We start from the raw sequence: 17,642 nt of genomic DNA, 5'->3' as shown, positions 1-17,642 counted from the left end.
AAAGATTAATGCACACAGTAAAAACTCAAATGGTAAAAAAGAGAAAAAGTAACACTCTCCTATCAGACTCCCTTGTTGAGAAGCATCCACTGCTACAGAAAGAGCTGCTTATATGTCCTTCCAGAACTGGACAAGTCCCCAAAGAGAATCAGATGATATGCCCAGAGGAGGGAGAAGTACTAGGCTGCCGAAGTGATCCCATGTGCACTGCACACGTACAGCAGGGGGGGGACACAGCTTGGGCCGAGGTGTGTGTGTTCCAGGAGGCTCACTGACCTGCAAGCCTAGTGAGCCATGCTCCCCAGGGAATTATTATTTTTTTCGAGAAAAAGAACACAAAGGATATGGTCCCTGGCATGTGGAGACTTGTAGAATAGTACGGGGAACAGAATAGAAAGGGCCTCTACTAAGTGGAATAAAGCCGCGGCCTATAAACTTTCTTGAATAAAAAAATGTTTGAGCATACATGTATGTACATATATATGCTAAGCTTATGTATGCTATAAATCATACACATGTTAGAAAATGTAAAGGATAAGATATTTTTAAAGCATTTTAATTTATTTGTGATTCAAAGAATACTTTTTTTCTGTCACTAGCAATGAGGGTGTGGGTGAGATAATGTCTAAGGTCACGTTCAGCTCTGCATGTTACAATCATGTTCTACAGAGGTAGAGACGACAGGATACAGGTACTAAGAGTATATTTTCTTGATTCCTCTGATACCACTGCCACCAATGGGAATAATTGTGAACCTCATTTAAAAGTTTATTTAAAGGTGTGTGTTGAAATCTGAGTGTCATTGGGAAAGGACAAATGGGTGGCTTCTAACAGACACAAGGCGACATTTATCTTGGCGAATTCATTGCAGTTCAAGGCAGGGACCTTGCCAGAGTGAAAACAAACCAAAAGGAGAAATTGCCTGCTATTGAATGCTCTACGGCAGGCATTCAGCTACATACGCACTTTACTTACACCTGCCATTTCTTTTAATTCCATCAACACTCCTAGGATGAGGTGTTCGTATTCTCAGTGAAAGACACCACGGCAGAGTGAGCATGAACTCCACCACTTAGAAAGTGAAGGAGCCAGACGCAAAGAATAATCGCAGTCTCGAGCTCTTACTCTATGACAGGCCCTGTTTTAAGTACTTGATTTGATCCAACTCATTTAGTCCGTACAACTTTGAGATACGGGCTATTATTATTTCCCACTAATAGTGAGGAAATGGAGGTGCTGAGAAGTGAATGACCTACCCAAGGTCCACATCTACGAGTAGTAAGTGGTAGCACTGGGTTAGGGACCTGGATGGTCTCCCTCCTCGGCCCCACTTTCTAAATCACAGTGCAACACCATCTCCGAAAGCCCAGGAGACTACAAACCAGTGTCTGGTGCTGCCTCGCTTGCACGCTGGAAATGTGATCTAAATATTTTTCCAGACTTCCAGGCTCAGAGTCAGGGATGCTGAATCATGCCGACTCAAGCGACTGCTGGATAATCCAGAGTATCCGTTTAGTAATTTCCAGGGGTGGACTGGACATTTGCATCAGCCTGAAGTGTATGTCGTCTCCCAGTAGGTATACTGGAACCTGCATCATCAGAAGATTGCCTGGTAAACATAGAAACGAAATAGAGGGCGTGAATTCTATACCTGAACTGTTTAATGACCTCAATATCCTGTCCTAATAAGTCTGTCTCCACAATCATGGTACATTATTCTCTGTATTTGCAGCATGTTTTCATTGGCCTGAGAGAGTAGGTCAGACCCTGAATGTATCTCCTTGGCTGATGTTTTCCTCCTCCTGGCCCATCCTTTCTTTAGATATTAATGATGCAATCAACCTCCTGTCCATCTGTTGTCCTGGACATCAAGCCTTCTCTTGGAGGTGACTTTTCTTAGCCTCACTCTCTGATTCACCCCTGAATCCGCCAAAAATATTTATGAGCGTTTGTGTGTGCAATCAATGGAGGGTGCCATGGAGAGGCATTTTGGTAAAAGAGATACACAATTACCACGTAAAACTAAAGCAGGGGAAAATGAGGTTAGTTCAAATGGTGCTAAACGCTATGCAATTTTTTGAAGAGGGTAACTCGATTGAGGATTGGCATGAAGAAGGATGAAGACAGGGAGGAAAGGTAAAGTCCGACCTGAGCCGCACATGGTAAGGACCTAGTCATGTGAAGGTAAACATGTAGTTCTCAGAGGAAGCGCTTATGCCTATCATTGAAGTGGAAATTCCTTGCGAGGCACTACAGAGATAATGTGGCACAAATTAGGCAAGTAGGGCTGGGGTAGGGTTGTGTACTGGGTAATCACGCCTTCCAAACCCAAACTGCAAACACGTTATTTAACATGTAGCACACACACTGGATTGACTATTAGAAATCAGGGCTGTCTTGGGGTTTCCAAGACACGTGATGACTGTAATTAATAGGCGACAGTGGGTTGCTCTGGGCACGTGACCCCACACTGTTGAGATGGGAAGGGTGTCTCTGGTTTCTAAAAAGCGAAATAACAGTTTAGAATAAAACCCACTTGCCATGTGGGAGCATAGCTCTTTTCCTAGATGGCATGCTCTTTCCTCAGAGCAAAGTCTGAGTTTTATTACAATTTGGAATCCCCCGAAGCACCCACCAGAGTGCTGCGCACGTAGAAGACACACAAAGGCCCGTGGGTTTGCCTTCGATGCCCAACCTGCTCTTGCCTTGGAGCGACGAGCCCTCCCGCTGTCAGCCCTTTGGCCCCGAGCGCCGAGCTGCTGTTTGCCCTCCGGCCGCACGGGGGCGCACGGCGAATCCCGCGCTCCGGGGACGAGCGGCTGGAGCCGGGCTTGGTCCGGGAGGGCCGCACTCCCACAATGCACCTTGTGTCAACACGGTCCTGGTGGTCGCTTCGAGGAGGGGCCCGGGGCGCCCAGCGGAGCCGCACGCAGCCGGAGGGGTACCAGGCGGGGTCCGGCTGTTGAGGGGCGACTGGCAGCCATGGCGGAGTCGGCGCCTGCTCGGGTAAGAGTCCCGTCCCGGCGAGACTCGGGGGCGCGTTCGCGATGGCGGCGCCCGCGGGCGGGGGGCGGGGTGTCCGTGGGGCCGCGGGCGCGGATGGACACCGACCTCCCGCCGCAGCCCGGGCTCTGCCCGCCTCCCGTCCGCCTCCTTCCGCGTTGGGCCGGAGTCCCGGCGTCCGGCGCCTTCGCTGGGAAACTTCTCCGCGGTTCTGCATTTGGGACCGTCCTCGCACGTCTGCTCCGTTGTGCCAAACGCGAGCCCGTGTCCAGGCTGCAGCGGCGGCGCGGGTAGAAACTCGGGGTCCTGTCCCCGCTGCCAGGAGTTCGCCCGGTGCGACGAGGACCCCGGGACTCGCGGTTTCTCCGCGACCAGCTTGTCCTCGGCCTGACGGGTTCCTGTCGTGCCGCCGCCACCTTCTCCCGCGACAGGCTTCTGTCCTGGGGTGGCAGCCACACGCCGAAGTCAGGCTGGGCTCCCTGTCCTTGGAGACAGGTGCGGTGGCAGGGTTTTGTGTGCGAGCTGCGCCATCGCCCGCCCCCGCACCGCCGCCGCACCGCCCCCGTGCTGGGATGTCAGGGCTCCGAGCTTGGGGAGAAGAAAATCCTGGGCACGGGGTCAGAAATCGCGGTTTTCGGCCGTCACCGAGCCCTCCGCTCTCCCGTTCCGGCTTCCGTTTCCTCCGCTGTCAGTTGTTGGCCTCGTTGCTCGGTGACCTCCGAGGTTCCCGCCAGCGCGGACATCCATTCTCCTGTTATTCCAAAGCGGGGGTGCATTTGATCGCAGGAGAGGATGCGCTCTGGAAAGGGCCAGGGGAGCGCAGTTGGGTTTCGATGCAGCTTTCTTGGTCCAGAAACACTTTGAGAATCACGCGCGAGCTTGCGAGTGGAGGCTAAGGAGATCCCGGGGTGGGCACTTGACCGTGAGCAAGATGCGCTGTATTTGATTTCTTGCAGGAAGGGGGTGAGAACTAAGAGGGGACGTATGGGGGGACTTGGAGAACACAGCGTGTGCTTTCTAGGAAGTTACAATTGAATTGCAAAGGCAGGACGCAAGTGTTTTGCAGTATTTACTTTCTCTGTCTTCTTGGAACTGAGGTGACCCCGTCAAACACGTGGCCTTTCCTCCAGACTAAATTTGTATTCAAGTGGGGCCGGAGGACAAGTTGGAGTACTTCTTCCTGACTTGTCAGTGCACAGGTACCTCCCTGTCATCAACAGACCTTGTTAAAAGGAGGTCTTTATAAAGATTTGCCAAAATCCCACGCTGCACTTCAAGTAGCTCGTGGAGGTCTGTCATTGTAGAATATATTTAAATTGTCCTTGCGCATATTTCTGTTCTTAGACATTGTCTTTTCAGATGAGTATTCTGGACCTCTCATTTGTCAGTATGGCCAAGTAGGTACCCTGATGAAAACAACTAAAACTGCCGGGGGCGAGAAACACAAATAGATTTGACATATATTAGTAAAGAATGCTTGGAGCCCAAAAACTAAGTGAAAGAGGGAGCTCTTAAGAGGTAAGCGGGGTTCTGAAGCCAACTTTGAGGGCTGTTGCTGAACATTCATCTAAAGTGTTTGTCACCTCAAGGGGCCTGGGAAATAGATGAAACTCAGAGCCTAAGGTGGGGAATCTAAGCAGTCTCCTACGCCAATCTCATAAAGCCGAGACTTCAAAGGGCAACATTCATGGTGACCCTCAAATGGGTTTATCGCCTGAATTCATAGGGCCTGGATGGTCCAAGAAACCTCAAACCAAGAATTTAGTTCAAAGTAGAACCTCCTGCTGCCCATCAAAAAGAAACACAAATCTTCTCTAGAAAAGTCTACATTTAACTCAGACTTCAAATAATTCTCATAGACAAAATTCCAAAAAAATTTAATTCAGAATAAAAAATCACCAAACAAGTCGTAACAAACTATGAGGAAAAGCCAGTAAAAATAATGGACAACAAAATTAGACCTTCAGAGATTTCAGATGTTGAATTTCCAGAAGAAAAACATATTGGAATTCCAGAAGGAAAATTCCAAAAGGAAAATACACACACACATTCAAACACTCAGTGTGCACTGTAGGCCATATTTGATGCGTAGCTAATGGCTGAGAATATTGTAGGACTGACACAAATGCTAACACATAGGAACCCAATAGATCCCGGTCAGGAAAAACAAAAAGAAATTTATCTAGACACATAATAGTGAAAGTACAGCATGCAAGGCAGAGGGAATTCTTGAAAGCCAAAGAAAAGAGACAGATGACCTTGAAATGAACTCCTGTAAGACTAGTGGGGTCCAGCTTCTCAACAGCAACAATGGAAGCCAGACAGTAGGAGAGTGACATAGGCTAAAGGAAAATAACTACAATCCCCTATTTTTATGCTCAGCAAAATTATCTTTAAAAAACAAGGGTAAAGATCTTTTCAGACAAATTAACACTGACAGTTTGCTACTAATATACTGTCATTAAAGGACATTGTAAAGGATGTACTTCAGGTAGAAGAAAAATTGTCCCAAATGCAGAAAAGGCAAAAAAAAAAAAAAAAAGAAAACATTCAAATGGACAGTCTGACAGTAAGAAAGTACTATGGTCCATGCAAATGGGTAAATCTAAATAAATATTGACGGAATAAAACAGTAACAATCTCTTGGGTTTAAAAAAAAGGTGGCATTAACATGGCAGCACTGATGTAAAAGTTAGGAAGAGATGATCAGAATTCAAATGTTTAAAGGTTGCCGTAAGTATGCTTCCCATAATTTCTAGGATAATTGCTAAAAGACTAGAAATTGGCTGTATAACTTACAAATTAAAAGGGGGAATAATAGAATAAGAAAAAAATGATCCAAAGAAGCCAACAAAGAAGATAAAGATGGGATAAATAGCATAAAAAGGTAAAATTGGATAAACATGCATCAACAATTACAGTAACTATAAATGAACTAAACGTTCTTGTTAAACGGCAAAGATTGGCAGGATGGGTGAATCAACTGTATGGTTTATGAGAGATACAACTCAAAGATAAAGCTGTCGAAATGGTTGAATATAAAAAAATATGAAAACATAGACCAGGCTAATACTAATCAAAAGAAAATTGGCTTAACTCTGTTAATAATGCTAGAGATAGAGGGCTACTACACTTTTATAATGGGAAAAGACTCAATTTACCAGCTTAATAGGACATTTATAATTTTATGTGCACTAATTATATATAGTCTCAAAATAAATAAAATAAAAATTGAGAGGACTACAAGGAAAATTCACTGTCGTAGTGGAAGATTTTAATACAACCTTATTATTTTATCAAGCAGGAAAAAAATAGTAAGGGCATAGTACATCCACTAGAACTTTTTGAGATGATGGAAATACTCTCTCCACACTGTTCAGCATAGTAGCCACAAGTTACAGGTAGCTATTGAGCACTTCATATGTAGCTAGGAACTGAATTTTTAATGTAATGTTAATTAATTTAATTTTAAATAGCCACATGTTTCTAGTGGCTGTTATATTGGACAGCACATATATAGAGGATATGATCAATTTTTTTCTCATATATTATTTCTATGTATAGTGAGATTAATGAAAAAAGAATCCCCTCCCCTCCAAAAAAAAAAGACAACTGTTAGAAATGAAAGTGCGTTCTGGTGGTTGACGCTGACTGGACTGGGACCTTAGGTAGGGCTGCTGAACAGAACGTCACCATGTGCCCTCTCCATGTGGCGTGGGACTCCTCGGGGGAGGCCAGCCCCTGCCTGCCCGCCTGCCTGTGACCTGTTCCGCTTGACATGGAGTGGAGCAGGGACAGGATGTCCTCTCTAAACCCTCATTTAATTGTGTAGCCATGAGCAAAATAGATGTTGTCAGAAGCCACTACATTTTGGGATCCTTTGTTATACAGCAACTGGTGATTGAAACACATACCTTGGGGACATGTTTACATATCTAATGATATTAAAAATACTTTTAAAAAGGAGTATACACTATGTATATGGATTGAAACTTTTTATCCTGAACATGTCACTTCTCAAATTTATCTATGGATTTGATGCAGTTACAGACAAAATCTCTAAGGATATTTCTGTGAAAACTTTCAAGTTTGTAGAATGTCAGCAGTCCCCAAATTTTCAATATACTCGTGTAAAACAAGGAGGTGGGGCTTGCTTTACCAGATATCAATCGTTATCAAAAAGCTGTGGTCATTGAGATGGTAATATTGGTAAAGTGGTAGAAAATTTGACCCATAGAACAGAATAGAGATGCCAGAAACAGACTTTAAAAAAACCTCAATTTATGCCAGAGGTGGCATTGTAGATCAGTGGGTAAACAATGGGTTTTTTATTATTAAGTGTTAGATCTGTTGATTTCCGTATGAAAATTGAGCCTTGCACCATACACAAATGCATTTCTAGTTGAGGTAAACATGTAAATGTGAAAGTCAAAACTATCAAGTATTTAGAAGACGATACTGTAGAATATAGATTTTTATTTTTTTTACACCTGACATGAAAGTTCAAACCATAAAAGAATTAATAGTGATAAAACCCAACTACATTAAAGTTAAGGACTTTTTATCAAATAATAATAAAGAGAGTAAAAAATGAGGCACAAATACGGAGAAGATACTTGCAACACATATGACTGGTAAAGATCAGTATCCAGAATTTACAGAGAAATCCTATGAGACAGTCAGGAAAAGTCAGATAACCCAAAAGAGAACTGGGTAAGATTTCAGCAGGCGGGCCACAGGAGGGGAAATTTGAATGGCCAGTAAACATGTATTTGTTCTTAGTGTCGTCATCTCAGTGTCCTCACTGTGAGAGAAGCAGTCTTGAATAAAACGTGCCATATGAAAGGATCTGAAGCTTTGGGAGGTCAGGACTGAAATGTGAACATGCAATGGGACAGTGAGGGGAAGAGGACAGCTTCGGGAAGACATCCCAAGTGTTGGTTTTAGTCGTTGTGAGCTTCCGCCATAGTGATTTTCCTGCTGACCATGAAAATGAGAAGTATAAGAAAAATGGCAGAGGACCCAGATCACTTCAGTGCCTGTTTACTAGGGATTTAGTAGATATTACTCACTCACACTTGCTGCTGGGGTGTAAAAATGAATGAGTCTTGTAGGTCCTGCTAAGGAACTTTGTCATTATTGTCAGGAGCCGCTGAAAGGTTTTCAGCAAGGGTGACAAGATCAGCTGTGAAGTCGGGCAGGAATGTGGAGTTGAGTGGACATAAATTATATCAATAATCAGAGTAAAATACTACAAATAGCCCAAAATACCTAATAGAAAGAAAAGAAGGTGATTTAAAAAGTGAATACTGACAGAGGAAAGTCTTAGAGAATATGCTGCGTGTGAAATGCAGGTAACAAAATGTAGGTACAAAATGATTTCAATTTTGTTGAGAAAGAAATAAGTTAAAAGATGAAAAAAACAGGAAAAACACCAAAATTCTTAACAGCTTACCTCTGGATGATGGTCTGTACATAATCCTTTCCTCCTTCCCTCCCTTTCTACTTTGCCATTTTTATTTTTTATTACAATGTACGTGTATAATTTGCAGTATCAGAATACAAAGAACATACTTTTAAAATCTAAAAACAAGTAGAAGCGAGGTACCAGCTGTAAGCGCTTTTGGACCAGTGGACCCACCCATTGTTTTCTTTACCTGATGGTTGGAGAAGACACTGACGGTGACCCTGTCCGGTTCTTCAGCACAGGAGGAAGCGCCGCTCCACACCTTCGGCATCTCCCACGCTGCCCCCACAAGCGACAGAGAAAAGCTCCTATCTGCAGACGACAGAGATCTCACTCTGGACAGTGGTGGCTGCCATTCAAGCTGTGGAGAAGAAGATGGAGTCCCAGGCTGCCCGGCTGCAGAGCCTGGAGGGGCGCACGGGGACAGCCGAGAAGAAGCTGGCTGACTGCGAGAAGACGGCCGTGGAGTTCGGGAACCAGCTGGAGGGCAAGTGGGCCGTGCTGGGGACCCTGGTGCAGGAGTACGGGCTGCTGCAGAGGCGGCTGGAGAACATGGAAAACCTGCTGAGAAACAGGAACTTCTGGGTCCTGCGGCTGCCCCCGGGCAGCAAGGGGGAGGCCCCCAAGGTATCCTGTTATTTCAGATTTTGAGTTGCTGATTTTTCCTTCAGGGCCGTGATGAAAGGCACTCATTGTGTGACATTTGCGATTTCAGGTGTCCCGGTCACTTGAAAATGATGGAGTCTATTTTGCAGAGCAAGAGGGGGAGAATCTGGAGGACTGGCAGAAGGAGCTTTACAGAAATGTGATGAAGAGCAACTATGAGACCCTGGTCTCTCTAAGTAAGTGGCGGCTTCCTCCCCAGAATTCTCTCAGGCACCCTGCAATTCCTGGTCAGGAGCTTGTGACCCAGACCACACCTGGTGTCTGGTTGGCTTTGGGTCCTCTGGTTGACCTGTGGCAGTCCTCAATTTGTGAAGACTTTGGAAAGGTCGTGGTGCCTTTCTTTTCTGCGGTCACATGGTCAGATCTTGAGAACATTTACTAGCAGATAAGATGGCATCACATGCATTGTGGTGTAACATGACTGGGGGTCCTCATGCTGTGTTTAATACTTAAATACTTAAGATTATTTGATAAGAAACTCTCTGTCACTGGCGATGAGACAGACAGCATAGGTTAACCAAGAATTTTCCTTGGCGTTTGACTAGAATTCCAACCAGTCGTGGTTTCAACAATGTTTATTTTGTGTTGATCACAAATGCTGTTTAACAGATGTACATCTTTATATGCAACATATTAGCTATTACATTGTCAGTGCATTTTATTTGGTAGACAAAATCTTTTAAAGCCTGAGTCCGTGGAGGATTGTCAAGAAGGCCAGTGTGACTGGAGCAGAGTGGAGTGGGAGGAAAGCAGAGAGAGGCCTGCGTGACCTTGGCCAGCTTCTGTGTCCTGCTGGTGGCTTTTTCCTGTCCGTCCTGTGGGTGGGGGCATCTCTGTGTCTGCTTGATCTCGCAGTGCTTCAGCACAGATGGAGTCAGAAACCCTGAAAGGAAGCAACACTTGACACCATGTATGTGTGAGGAAGTGCTGGTGTTGGGGGCGAGAGTGGTGTGGGCTCCTAAGCCTGACCACCTGAGCCATGAGTGACAAAGGAATAGAGCACTTGAATTAGCCAGACTTGTCTAATTATCCTTAGTTCTGGGGGAAAGTGGCAAGGATAGTACTTTGAATCTTTGGAATAGACTCCCGTGACATTGGTCACCATGCCCATCAGCAAACAACCAGTACACGGTGAGTTTGTACCCTCTCCTGGGCTCACACTGTCCCGTTTCCAATGCAGAGGTCCTTGGCGAGCCAGAAGGAGAAGCGGAGCTGGGTACGGAGATGCTGGGAGACTTGGAGGAAGAAAGCCCTGATGGTGTCCACCCAGGTGAGTGGCTCTAGAATATTCCATCCTCCTCCCCACTTCCTGCAGCCTATAGCGAGCTTTCCCGCTGCTAAACTGCCAAACACTATCCGTAACCTTAGGTGGCATTTATTTAATCTAGACTCCTTTATAATTACCATCAGTTCACCTCTTATATGTGTGTCTTAACTCGCGTGGGCACCTTGAGGTTCGTGACCATATCAGGCTTCTCTGTGCCTTGTGGCGTAGAATACATAATAGGCTATAGTCAAAACCCCTGGGGACTGAGACGAGAGGGTTGGTCACAGCTTTAGGAGTGAGGCTCACTGGGTAAGGGGCAGAAAAAGCATTTGGAGGCCAGGTAATTTGGGGAGGATATGAGGGAATAATAGCTGGATACATGAATTTTTAAGTTACATAGGTTTAGTTTTTTATTTTAATCTTTCACATTTATTTTTTAATAGTCTCCTGAATTAGTTGTTACAGTATATTGAGCTATTTTTTACAGAGGTTGAATACAGATTTGAGGATAAGCTTGGATAACTATCCTTTATAACATTGTTCTGTAAGGGTAATATATTCAGATTTCCAGTCAAATGTCTGTACCTGCATATAGGATTAGTTTTTCAGGTCTTGGAACCCAGTCAGTCTCATCCTCCAAATTGTCGTAATTCCTTTGATCTTGAGGTACTTTGATTTGAGCCCTTGTGAAATTCGTAGATGTTTGTTTAGCTCTAAAGAAATCAGAAGTGTTAAAATGTGATCTTTTTTGTTGGTTTTCTTTGTTTTGGCAGCAGAAGGGGTCATGCTCAAGCCGGAGCTACAGTACCCGCAGGAAGGCTCTGCGGGTCTCCCAGGGGGGTTCTCAGGCATGGCTGAAGAGCATTTCCTGAGCCCAGAGCAGACTGAGGGCTGGGACGATCAGGGTGGGTCTGTCCTCCTGGAATCAGGGCCCGGGGACACGAATCTGGAGGAGCCTGTTGAAGGCAGTAGAGACCCTAGCAGTGGCAGAACTTTGAGTTGCCCCCCAAAGCCGAAATCTAATAGGCAGGTGCAACCGGGTCAGGAATGTGGGCAGAACCTGAAGCTGAAAAGGGACACTTCCGGCCCCTACGAATGTTCTGAGTGCGAGATCAGCTTCCGCTACAAGCAGCAGCTGGCCACACATCTGCGGACCCACTCAGGGTGGGAGTCTTCCACGACCTCAGAGCCAGAAGAGAGCCTTCGGCCCAGGCCACGGCTTAAGCCCCAGTCGAAGAAGGCAAAACTGCATCAGTGTGAGGTGTGTATGAGGAGTTTCAGCTGCAGGGTCAGCCTGGTGACCCACCAGCGCTGCCACTTGCAGGAGGGGCCCAGTGGCGGCCACCGTGTCCAGGAGAGGTTCTCGCCCAACAGCCTGGTTGCACTGCCCGGCCACATCCCCTGGAGAAAAAGCCGAAGCTCCCTCATCTGCGGTTACTGTGGGAAGAGCTTCAGCCACCCGTCCGACCTAGTGCGACACCAGCGCATCCACACGGGCGAGCGGCCGTACAGCTGCACTGAGTGCGAGAAGAGCTTCGTGCAGAAGCAGCATCTCCTGCAGCACCAGAAGATCCACCAGCGTGAGCGGGGCGGGCCGGCCCTGGGGCCGGGGAGGCCCGGCGGCCTGCTGTAAGGGTGCCGGCCCTCGCCTGTGCGGGGGCCCCGGGGCTGCCATCGTCCCCCGAGAGACGCTGCGCAGCCAGGGCCTGGCTTCCTCCTGAGGGGAGTCGCTCTGATTTGCCTTCCCTAGACCAAGCAGCAGGACGAGCCCTGAGGCCGTCCTCAGAACTGTGTGGAAGTGGAGGGGTCAGGGCCAGGCCTCTCCCTGCTGTCTGCCCTGCTGCTGAGTTTGCCATGATGTTGGCACCTTTAAGTCTCCCACCCGCGCTGGTATTTGTGGGCTGGGACTGGTTTTCTGACCCCGCAAGGGCTGGTGGCTGGTTCGAGGGCCTGTCCCAGCATTTCAGGGCTTCCCACGGGGTGGAGTCGGGCCAAAGGAGTGAGCAGGTGTGTGGGAGAGTTCTGGAAAGCATAACCCTCTATTTGCTCTTCTTTTGTAGTCTCTTTGTTAGTAACAAGTAGAAGAAATAATTTAAAGGAAGCGCTCACCCTGCTCTGAGGAACCTTTTGGAATTAGATTTTAGTTGATTTTTTAAAAACTACAGTCTGACACTTGTTTTTTTAAATTTCCAGAGTTGTAGAAGTTGTTCCTAACATGGGGACCGGGCCTACCCTCTAGGAGGGAATCGTTTCTGGGGCTCTTTTAGCCCACCCACACTTAGGTCAGAGATCGGGGGGCATAGTGTGGCTCCCTCTCAGATGGGGCTCACTGGGTCAAACGGACCTAGAGGAAAAGATCAGTGGCGGCAGAGCCCAAAGCCCCTGTCGGAAACGAAGAGTCCAGTGAGGGAGCTGGGTACACAGAGGCTTCCTTCCCGGAGTTCGGAGTCTGGGTTTCTCGCCACAGCCTCTCTTGCCTTCCCCTTCGGTCCCAGGCCTCACTCGGTTCTGCAGCCTCACAGGGTAGGCGACTCCTTTGTTACTTAAGGTTGTTCAGCTTGTGCCAGTGGTTATTTGAGTTTGTTCCTCTTATAGCAGTTGTTCCTTGAGGTTCAAATGACACACTTCCCAAATTAGTCCTGGGGTGACTGTCCCGGAGATGATGGAGGAAAAGCACGCACGTGCTCGTCTCAGGAGTATCACATGCCTGCCCCGCTGTTCGGGGAGATGGGAGTGGGCTCCTGGGTCCTGTGGGAGTGTCCCCTTTGCAGTTGCCTAGAATAAAACTTGCTACTAGAAAAAAACATGCTCACGTTGGGTGTTTTTCTCCATTAGTCAAGAATACCCTCCTGGGGCCAGCATGGAGGAAGTGCATGGCCTGGAACAGTGACAGAGGTGTGACTTAAATTTTGGACAGATGACAAGGGAGTGTGTATGGAACCCTGTTTGTGGTAGGCCAGGGCTGCTGACAGTTGGGTGTCAGTTGTTGGAAGGTGGGAGGCAGAGAAGGCAGGTGCAACCTCCTGGGTTTCCCGGGGAGCACTGGGTAGAATTAGGAAGTCGGCTTAGATGTACACGTAACCACATGGGTCAGTCTTAAACATCCATTGCTGAGCGGATAATGTAAGAAGTTGAATGAGGTCTATAACAGTACCATTTATGTAAATTAAAAACGCATGTACACAAAACAAATCACTTTGTAAGAACACATAGAAACGAAAAGTTATACATGAAAGGCATTATAATTGCCCATGGGAAGAGTGAGTGTGAGATGGGGATAAAAAGGAACAAATAAAATGAATAGACAGACAGATGGAAAGTCGGTCGCTGTAAGATACAGGATTATCTAGGTGTAGAGACCGAACGTGGAGGGAAGTTGTCACAGGGCAGGCAGCAGGCGAGGTACTCAGCTTCCCTGAATGTAGGAAAAGCTGGACCGTCTCCTAAGTCCCGTCTACAGACTGCGAACCCCGGCTTCTGCATTACAGACACCCCCGTCGCCCATCCTTGATTCCTGTCACCTCTCAGGTCTTCCGTGAGTGTTTCAATGTGACCAGCCTCTGCCTTGCATTGTGGGGAGCAGAGCAGAGTACAAGGTAGGGTTCCATTTCTCCAGCAAAGTTAGGTTCTCCCTGAGGCAGGGAAATAATTATATTAAACAAGGGGACTAGTGTAATAAAGGCTAATATTTGCTGAGCACCAATGTGCTAGTCACTGTTTTAAGTTCTTTACGCAAAAGTGAATGTAACTCTCACACAACCCTGTGAGATGCGTTTGAGTATTACCCCACTTTACGCATGAGGTGTGGGAAGAAACCTGCGCTGAGGTAGCAGGCAGGGCTGGCTCTGAGCCCAGGCTGTCTTGCTTCAGAGCCCGCACACTTGACCATGGATCTGTTGCTTCTGATTGCCCATAGTTAAGTACCTGGTGTCCAGGTTGGATTCTCGATCCTTGTTACTCAATGACCCAGCTGGTCTCCTGCCCCGGCAGCATTGGCATTCCCTGGGAGCTTGGTAGAATCCGAATCCACGGAATCCGAATCTGCATTTAACAAGATCTTCAGGTCATGTCTGCACACACAGGCACTGTCTTGAGGGATACAAAAAATCAGCCTCTTGCCTGTTTCAACTGTCCTTCATTGAACACCTGCTCTGCTGGATGCTGAGAAGAAAACAGGAACTGGAACTGATGAACAGGGCTGATCAAATTAGAAAGATTTAAATCAACATACAGGGGCAAATTAAACGTCAAACATTAGTGACTGACTAATCCGTCTTTTTCCTGTTCCTACAGGTCAGGCCCTAATTGTCACCCACCTGAACTACTCAATAACCTAACTTGGCACCTACCCCTAATCACATCCTTCTGCTACTAGAGTTATTGTTCCAGAACACACACTGGACACGGGCTTTCCTCAAAGCCTGCGATGCCCATCACTGGCTACTGACAGCGTGCTTTCTAGTGTAGAACTTGAGTTCCACAACATAACCTACTCTGAGTTTCTTCACTCTGTAAATTATCTAAGCTGCTGCCACCCTCAGCTTCCTGTTATTTGGTGCATAAGCCATACTTTCCTGCCTCCAGGTTCAGCCCATGCTTTCCCTTCTCAGGAATACCCTTCTCTGTGAACCAAATACTGTTTGTTTTTCACTGTTGAGTTCATAACCCCCTTCTGTGAAAGCTTCCCTCTTCCATTTCTTTTGTTGAACAAATACATATTGCGCACCTATTATCCAGGCACTGTTTTAAACACTTGGGAGACATCAGTGTACACAACAAAGCTCTTTGCCCTAGTTGAGTTTATGTTCTATCAAAATCCATTTTCTTCCCATACTGTGTATTTGCACAGCCCTTTCCTAGGCTAGCACAATATTCCATTCTGCCTTAGAGTTTGTTCACTCACAAATATGAGTGGCCTCTGTGAAAAGTCTACAAAGAGATCTTGCTATTGGGCTTACAGTCTGTTAGAGAATCTAATGAAAGGTAGAAAACTATATGTGCTAATTGAGGCTGAAGGTCTGTAAGAACTCGGAGAACAAATTACATTTAGTTGTTGTGGGGCATTGGGGGAGGTTTTATGGGAGGTAATTTTTGAACTGGACTTTTAAGGATGGGAAGAGGACATCCTAAATGGAGCAACATGACCAAAATAGGATACATTATGGGGCACGTACAAATAAATGGCAATTCATTTAATTTGGCTAGAGAGTGGGGTGTGAGAAGAGTGGTGGGGAACGCAGTTGGAAACAGGTTGGGTTCAGGCTAAGGAATTTGGGTTTTATTGAATTAGTAATGAGGAGCTGAGAGTTTTGAGCAAAAGGGTGACCTGGTCCTAGCTGTGATTTGAGAATATTAACCTAATAAAAGTTACATCATGCCTTTTTGTTTGGGATGTGGTTTACGTTGCAAGGTTTTTTTAGTGAGACCAAGAGCCAATGAGGACGTGATTGGGCACCGCTGCAGTGGAAAGTAGCAGACAAGGAGAGATGGACAAGACCACCAAGATAGAGCTGCTACCGGAGAGCAGGCCCTATTCGGGGTGGTGCCCAGGTTTGGTTCCTACACCAGGGGTCGAACCCGGCAGTGTCCAAGCTAGATTTCCACACATGGGGTCGAAGAGGCCTCAGAGGACAATGGAATCCTAGCCTCTCATTGCTGGAGGTGCCCTCCTCGGCGCAGTGTCCAGATTCTTGGCGTCTCGAGCAAAGAATTGAATGAGACACAGAAGTAAAGTGGTAAGAAAGAAGTTCGTTAGAAAAGATAGTACACTCCAAAAAATATGGGCAGGCTTAGCACAAAGTGGCTCAAAAGGCACTGACTGGGGAGGACTTGCAGTTTTTATTTCCTTCTCCTCTAGATGGGCTGCTCCTCTCTAATTGTGGGGCTGCTTGATTGATACCTGTGATTGGTAATGGCTGATGGTTATGGTAAACAAGGGCAAGTTTGGGCGGAGAGGGATGGCCTTTTGGACGGTCATTTCCCGTAGACTATGTTGGACGTGCAGGAATGTTACCTGCCGTATCCAGGTGTCTCAGAGACCCAATTCCTGTCACTAACTAACTGCCTGCCTTATGTCCCTCTTGAGAGACGTGATCCCCATAAATCTCTATGGGAAGTTGAGGGACAGGAGATCCCTTCTGTATCTGCTTCCTGCTGAATGTGGCTGTTGTCCCTGCCTATTGGGGATTCACGGGACTCTTGTCCTGTCTGATCTTAGATGAGGGAAAGGCATCTCGAGATCTGCCTGGAGAACCACGTTGACCGCCGTGGTTGGGATGTGTTGGAAATCTTACTGGGGCCTCGCTTGTATCCTAATAGCCCCTAGATGAGGAGAGATTTTAGTGAATAGAGTTGAAAGTGTTGGCCCAAGAAGCAGGATTCAAAGCCGTTGACACAGGATGACTGCATGCTGAAAAATTGTTCAGCTTCATGGACCCTGGCCTTTCTTCTGGTTTAACCGGTCATTCAGTTATTGTTCACCTGGGAGCTAGGCCTGGAAACAACGCTGTGATACGATGATCATACTCAACAGATATTAATCACAAGCTTTAGGATAATTATTTAAAGCAGCGGATAGGAGATTTCTATGATTCAAGTTAAAAACAATCTATTGTTTGTGATTAAGAAACTGATTTAAGAAAAATGATTATAAGCAGGGGCTACGGAGCCAAAACACTAGGGAAAAGAAAACTTAGAGTTTCTAGAGTGAGAAGCCCTTTCATTTGCTCGTATCAGAGTCAATAGGATATGATGCTTTTTGAAGGCAGAGACCATGCCTTAATCGTATCCTGACTCCACAGCTTCCAGCACCGGGGCTTTGCACATAGGTGCTCACCAGCCGTTTATTGAATGAACAGGTATAAAGGGGAACTCACAGAATAGGGGACTCAGTGTTACCTGAAGTAGGGATGCCTTCGTGAAGGAATGGGGACTTGGTTGTACTTCCTGTGTCCCTCTTCTAATACTTCCCCTCCTAAGCTTTATACGTGTGGGGGGGTCCACTTTAAAAAGTGATACCTTCTCCAAGTGACGTGTACCCCTAGAATTTGGGGCAAGATTAGGAAGTGCTACTTCAAGGTAACAAGAGATCAAATCAATAAATGGCATTGTTCACGGTGGAAATCCTTGCTGAAGTCACCCAACCTAACCATTTGCAAATGAGTGCTGAAGGCATCAAGAGGACCCCTAGTGCTGACGCAAAGAAAGATTCATTTGATGCAAACCCTGAGAAGGAATTTA

The 17,642-nt window shown here is 46.5% G+C and overlaps 2 protein-coding genes across 4 annotated transcripts; one reads left to right on the top strand and one right to left on the bottom strand.

Moving 5' to 3' along the window:
- Positions 1-547: 547 nt before the first annotated feature.
- LOC308492787 (uncharacterized protein) lies at positions 548-5,515 on the bottom strand. Its single transcript, XM_081038193.1, has 2 exons — positions 2,636-5,515; positions 548-1,609 (listed from the first exon to the last, which is right to left on the bottom strand). The coding sequence occupies exons 1-2, from the start codon at positions 3,218-3,220 to the stop codon at positions 1,598-1,600; spliced, it is 597 nt and encodes a 198-aa protein (XP_080894319.1). The 5' UTR covers positions 3,221-5,515; the 3' UTR covers positions 548-1,597.
- ZNF212 (zinc finger protein 212) lies at positions 2,856-13,207 on the top strand. Of its 3 annotated transcripts, XM_081038191.1 has the most exons (6): positions 2,873-3,006; positions 8,708-9,097; positions 9,186-9,312; positions 10,317-10,406; positions 11,177-11,664; positions 11,778-13,207. In XM_081038191.1, exons 1-6 carry the CDS (start codon positions 2,983-2,985, stop codon positions 11,922-11,924), a joined length of 1,266 nt encoding a protein of 421 aa, XP_080894317.1. In that variant the 5' UTR covers positions 2,873-2,982; the 3' UTR covers positions 11,925-13,207. The 3 variants fall into 3 exon arrangements, with proteins under 3 accessions (XP_080894318.1, XP_080894317.1, XP_080894316.1); XM_081038192.1 differs by having other exon boundaries at positions 2,856-3,006; positions 11,177-13,207; XM_081038190.1 differs by having other exon boundaries at positions 11,180-13,207.
- Positions 13,208-17,642: the final 4,435 nt, after the last annotated feature.

The sequence above is a fragment of the Rhinolophus hipposideros genome (assembly GCF_964194185.1).
Source record: "Rhinolophus hipposideros genome assembly, chromosome: 25".
Taxonomy (NCBI): domain Eukaryota; kingdom Metazoa; phylum Chordata; class Mammalia; order Chiroptera; family Rhinolophidae; genus Rhinolophus; species Rhinolophus hipposideros.
Note: the sequence above shows the minus strand (reverse complement) of the source record. Positions and strands in the feature narration are given on the sequence as shown.

What these genes read in the sequence shown, in the direction of transcription:
- LOC308492787 (XM_081038193.1), bottom strand. Translation starts at nt 3,220, where the DNA reads ATGCAGAACCGCGGAGAAGTTTCCCAGCGAAGGCGCCGGACGCCGGGA.
- ZNF212 (XM_081038192.1), top strand. Translation starts at nt 2,983, where the DNA reads ATGGCGGAGTCGGCGCCTGCTCGG. An exon ending in GCAAGGGGGAGGCCCCCAAG is followed by an intron (nt 9,098 to 9,185) that starts GTATCCTGTTAT and finishes TTGCGATTTCAG; the next exon opens with GTGTCCCGGTCACTTGAAAA. An exon ending in CCCTGATGGTGTCCACCCAG is followed by an intron (nt 10,407 to 11,176) that starts GTGAGTGGCTCT and finishes TTGTTTTGGCAG; the next exon opens with CAGAAGGGGTCATGCTCAAG.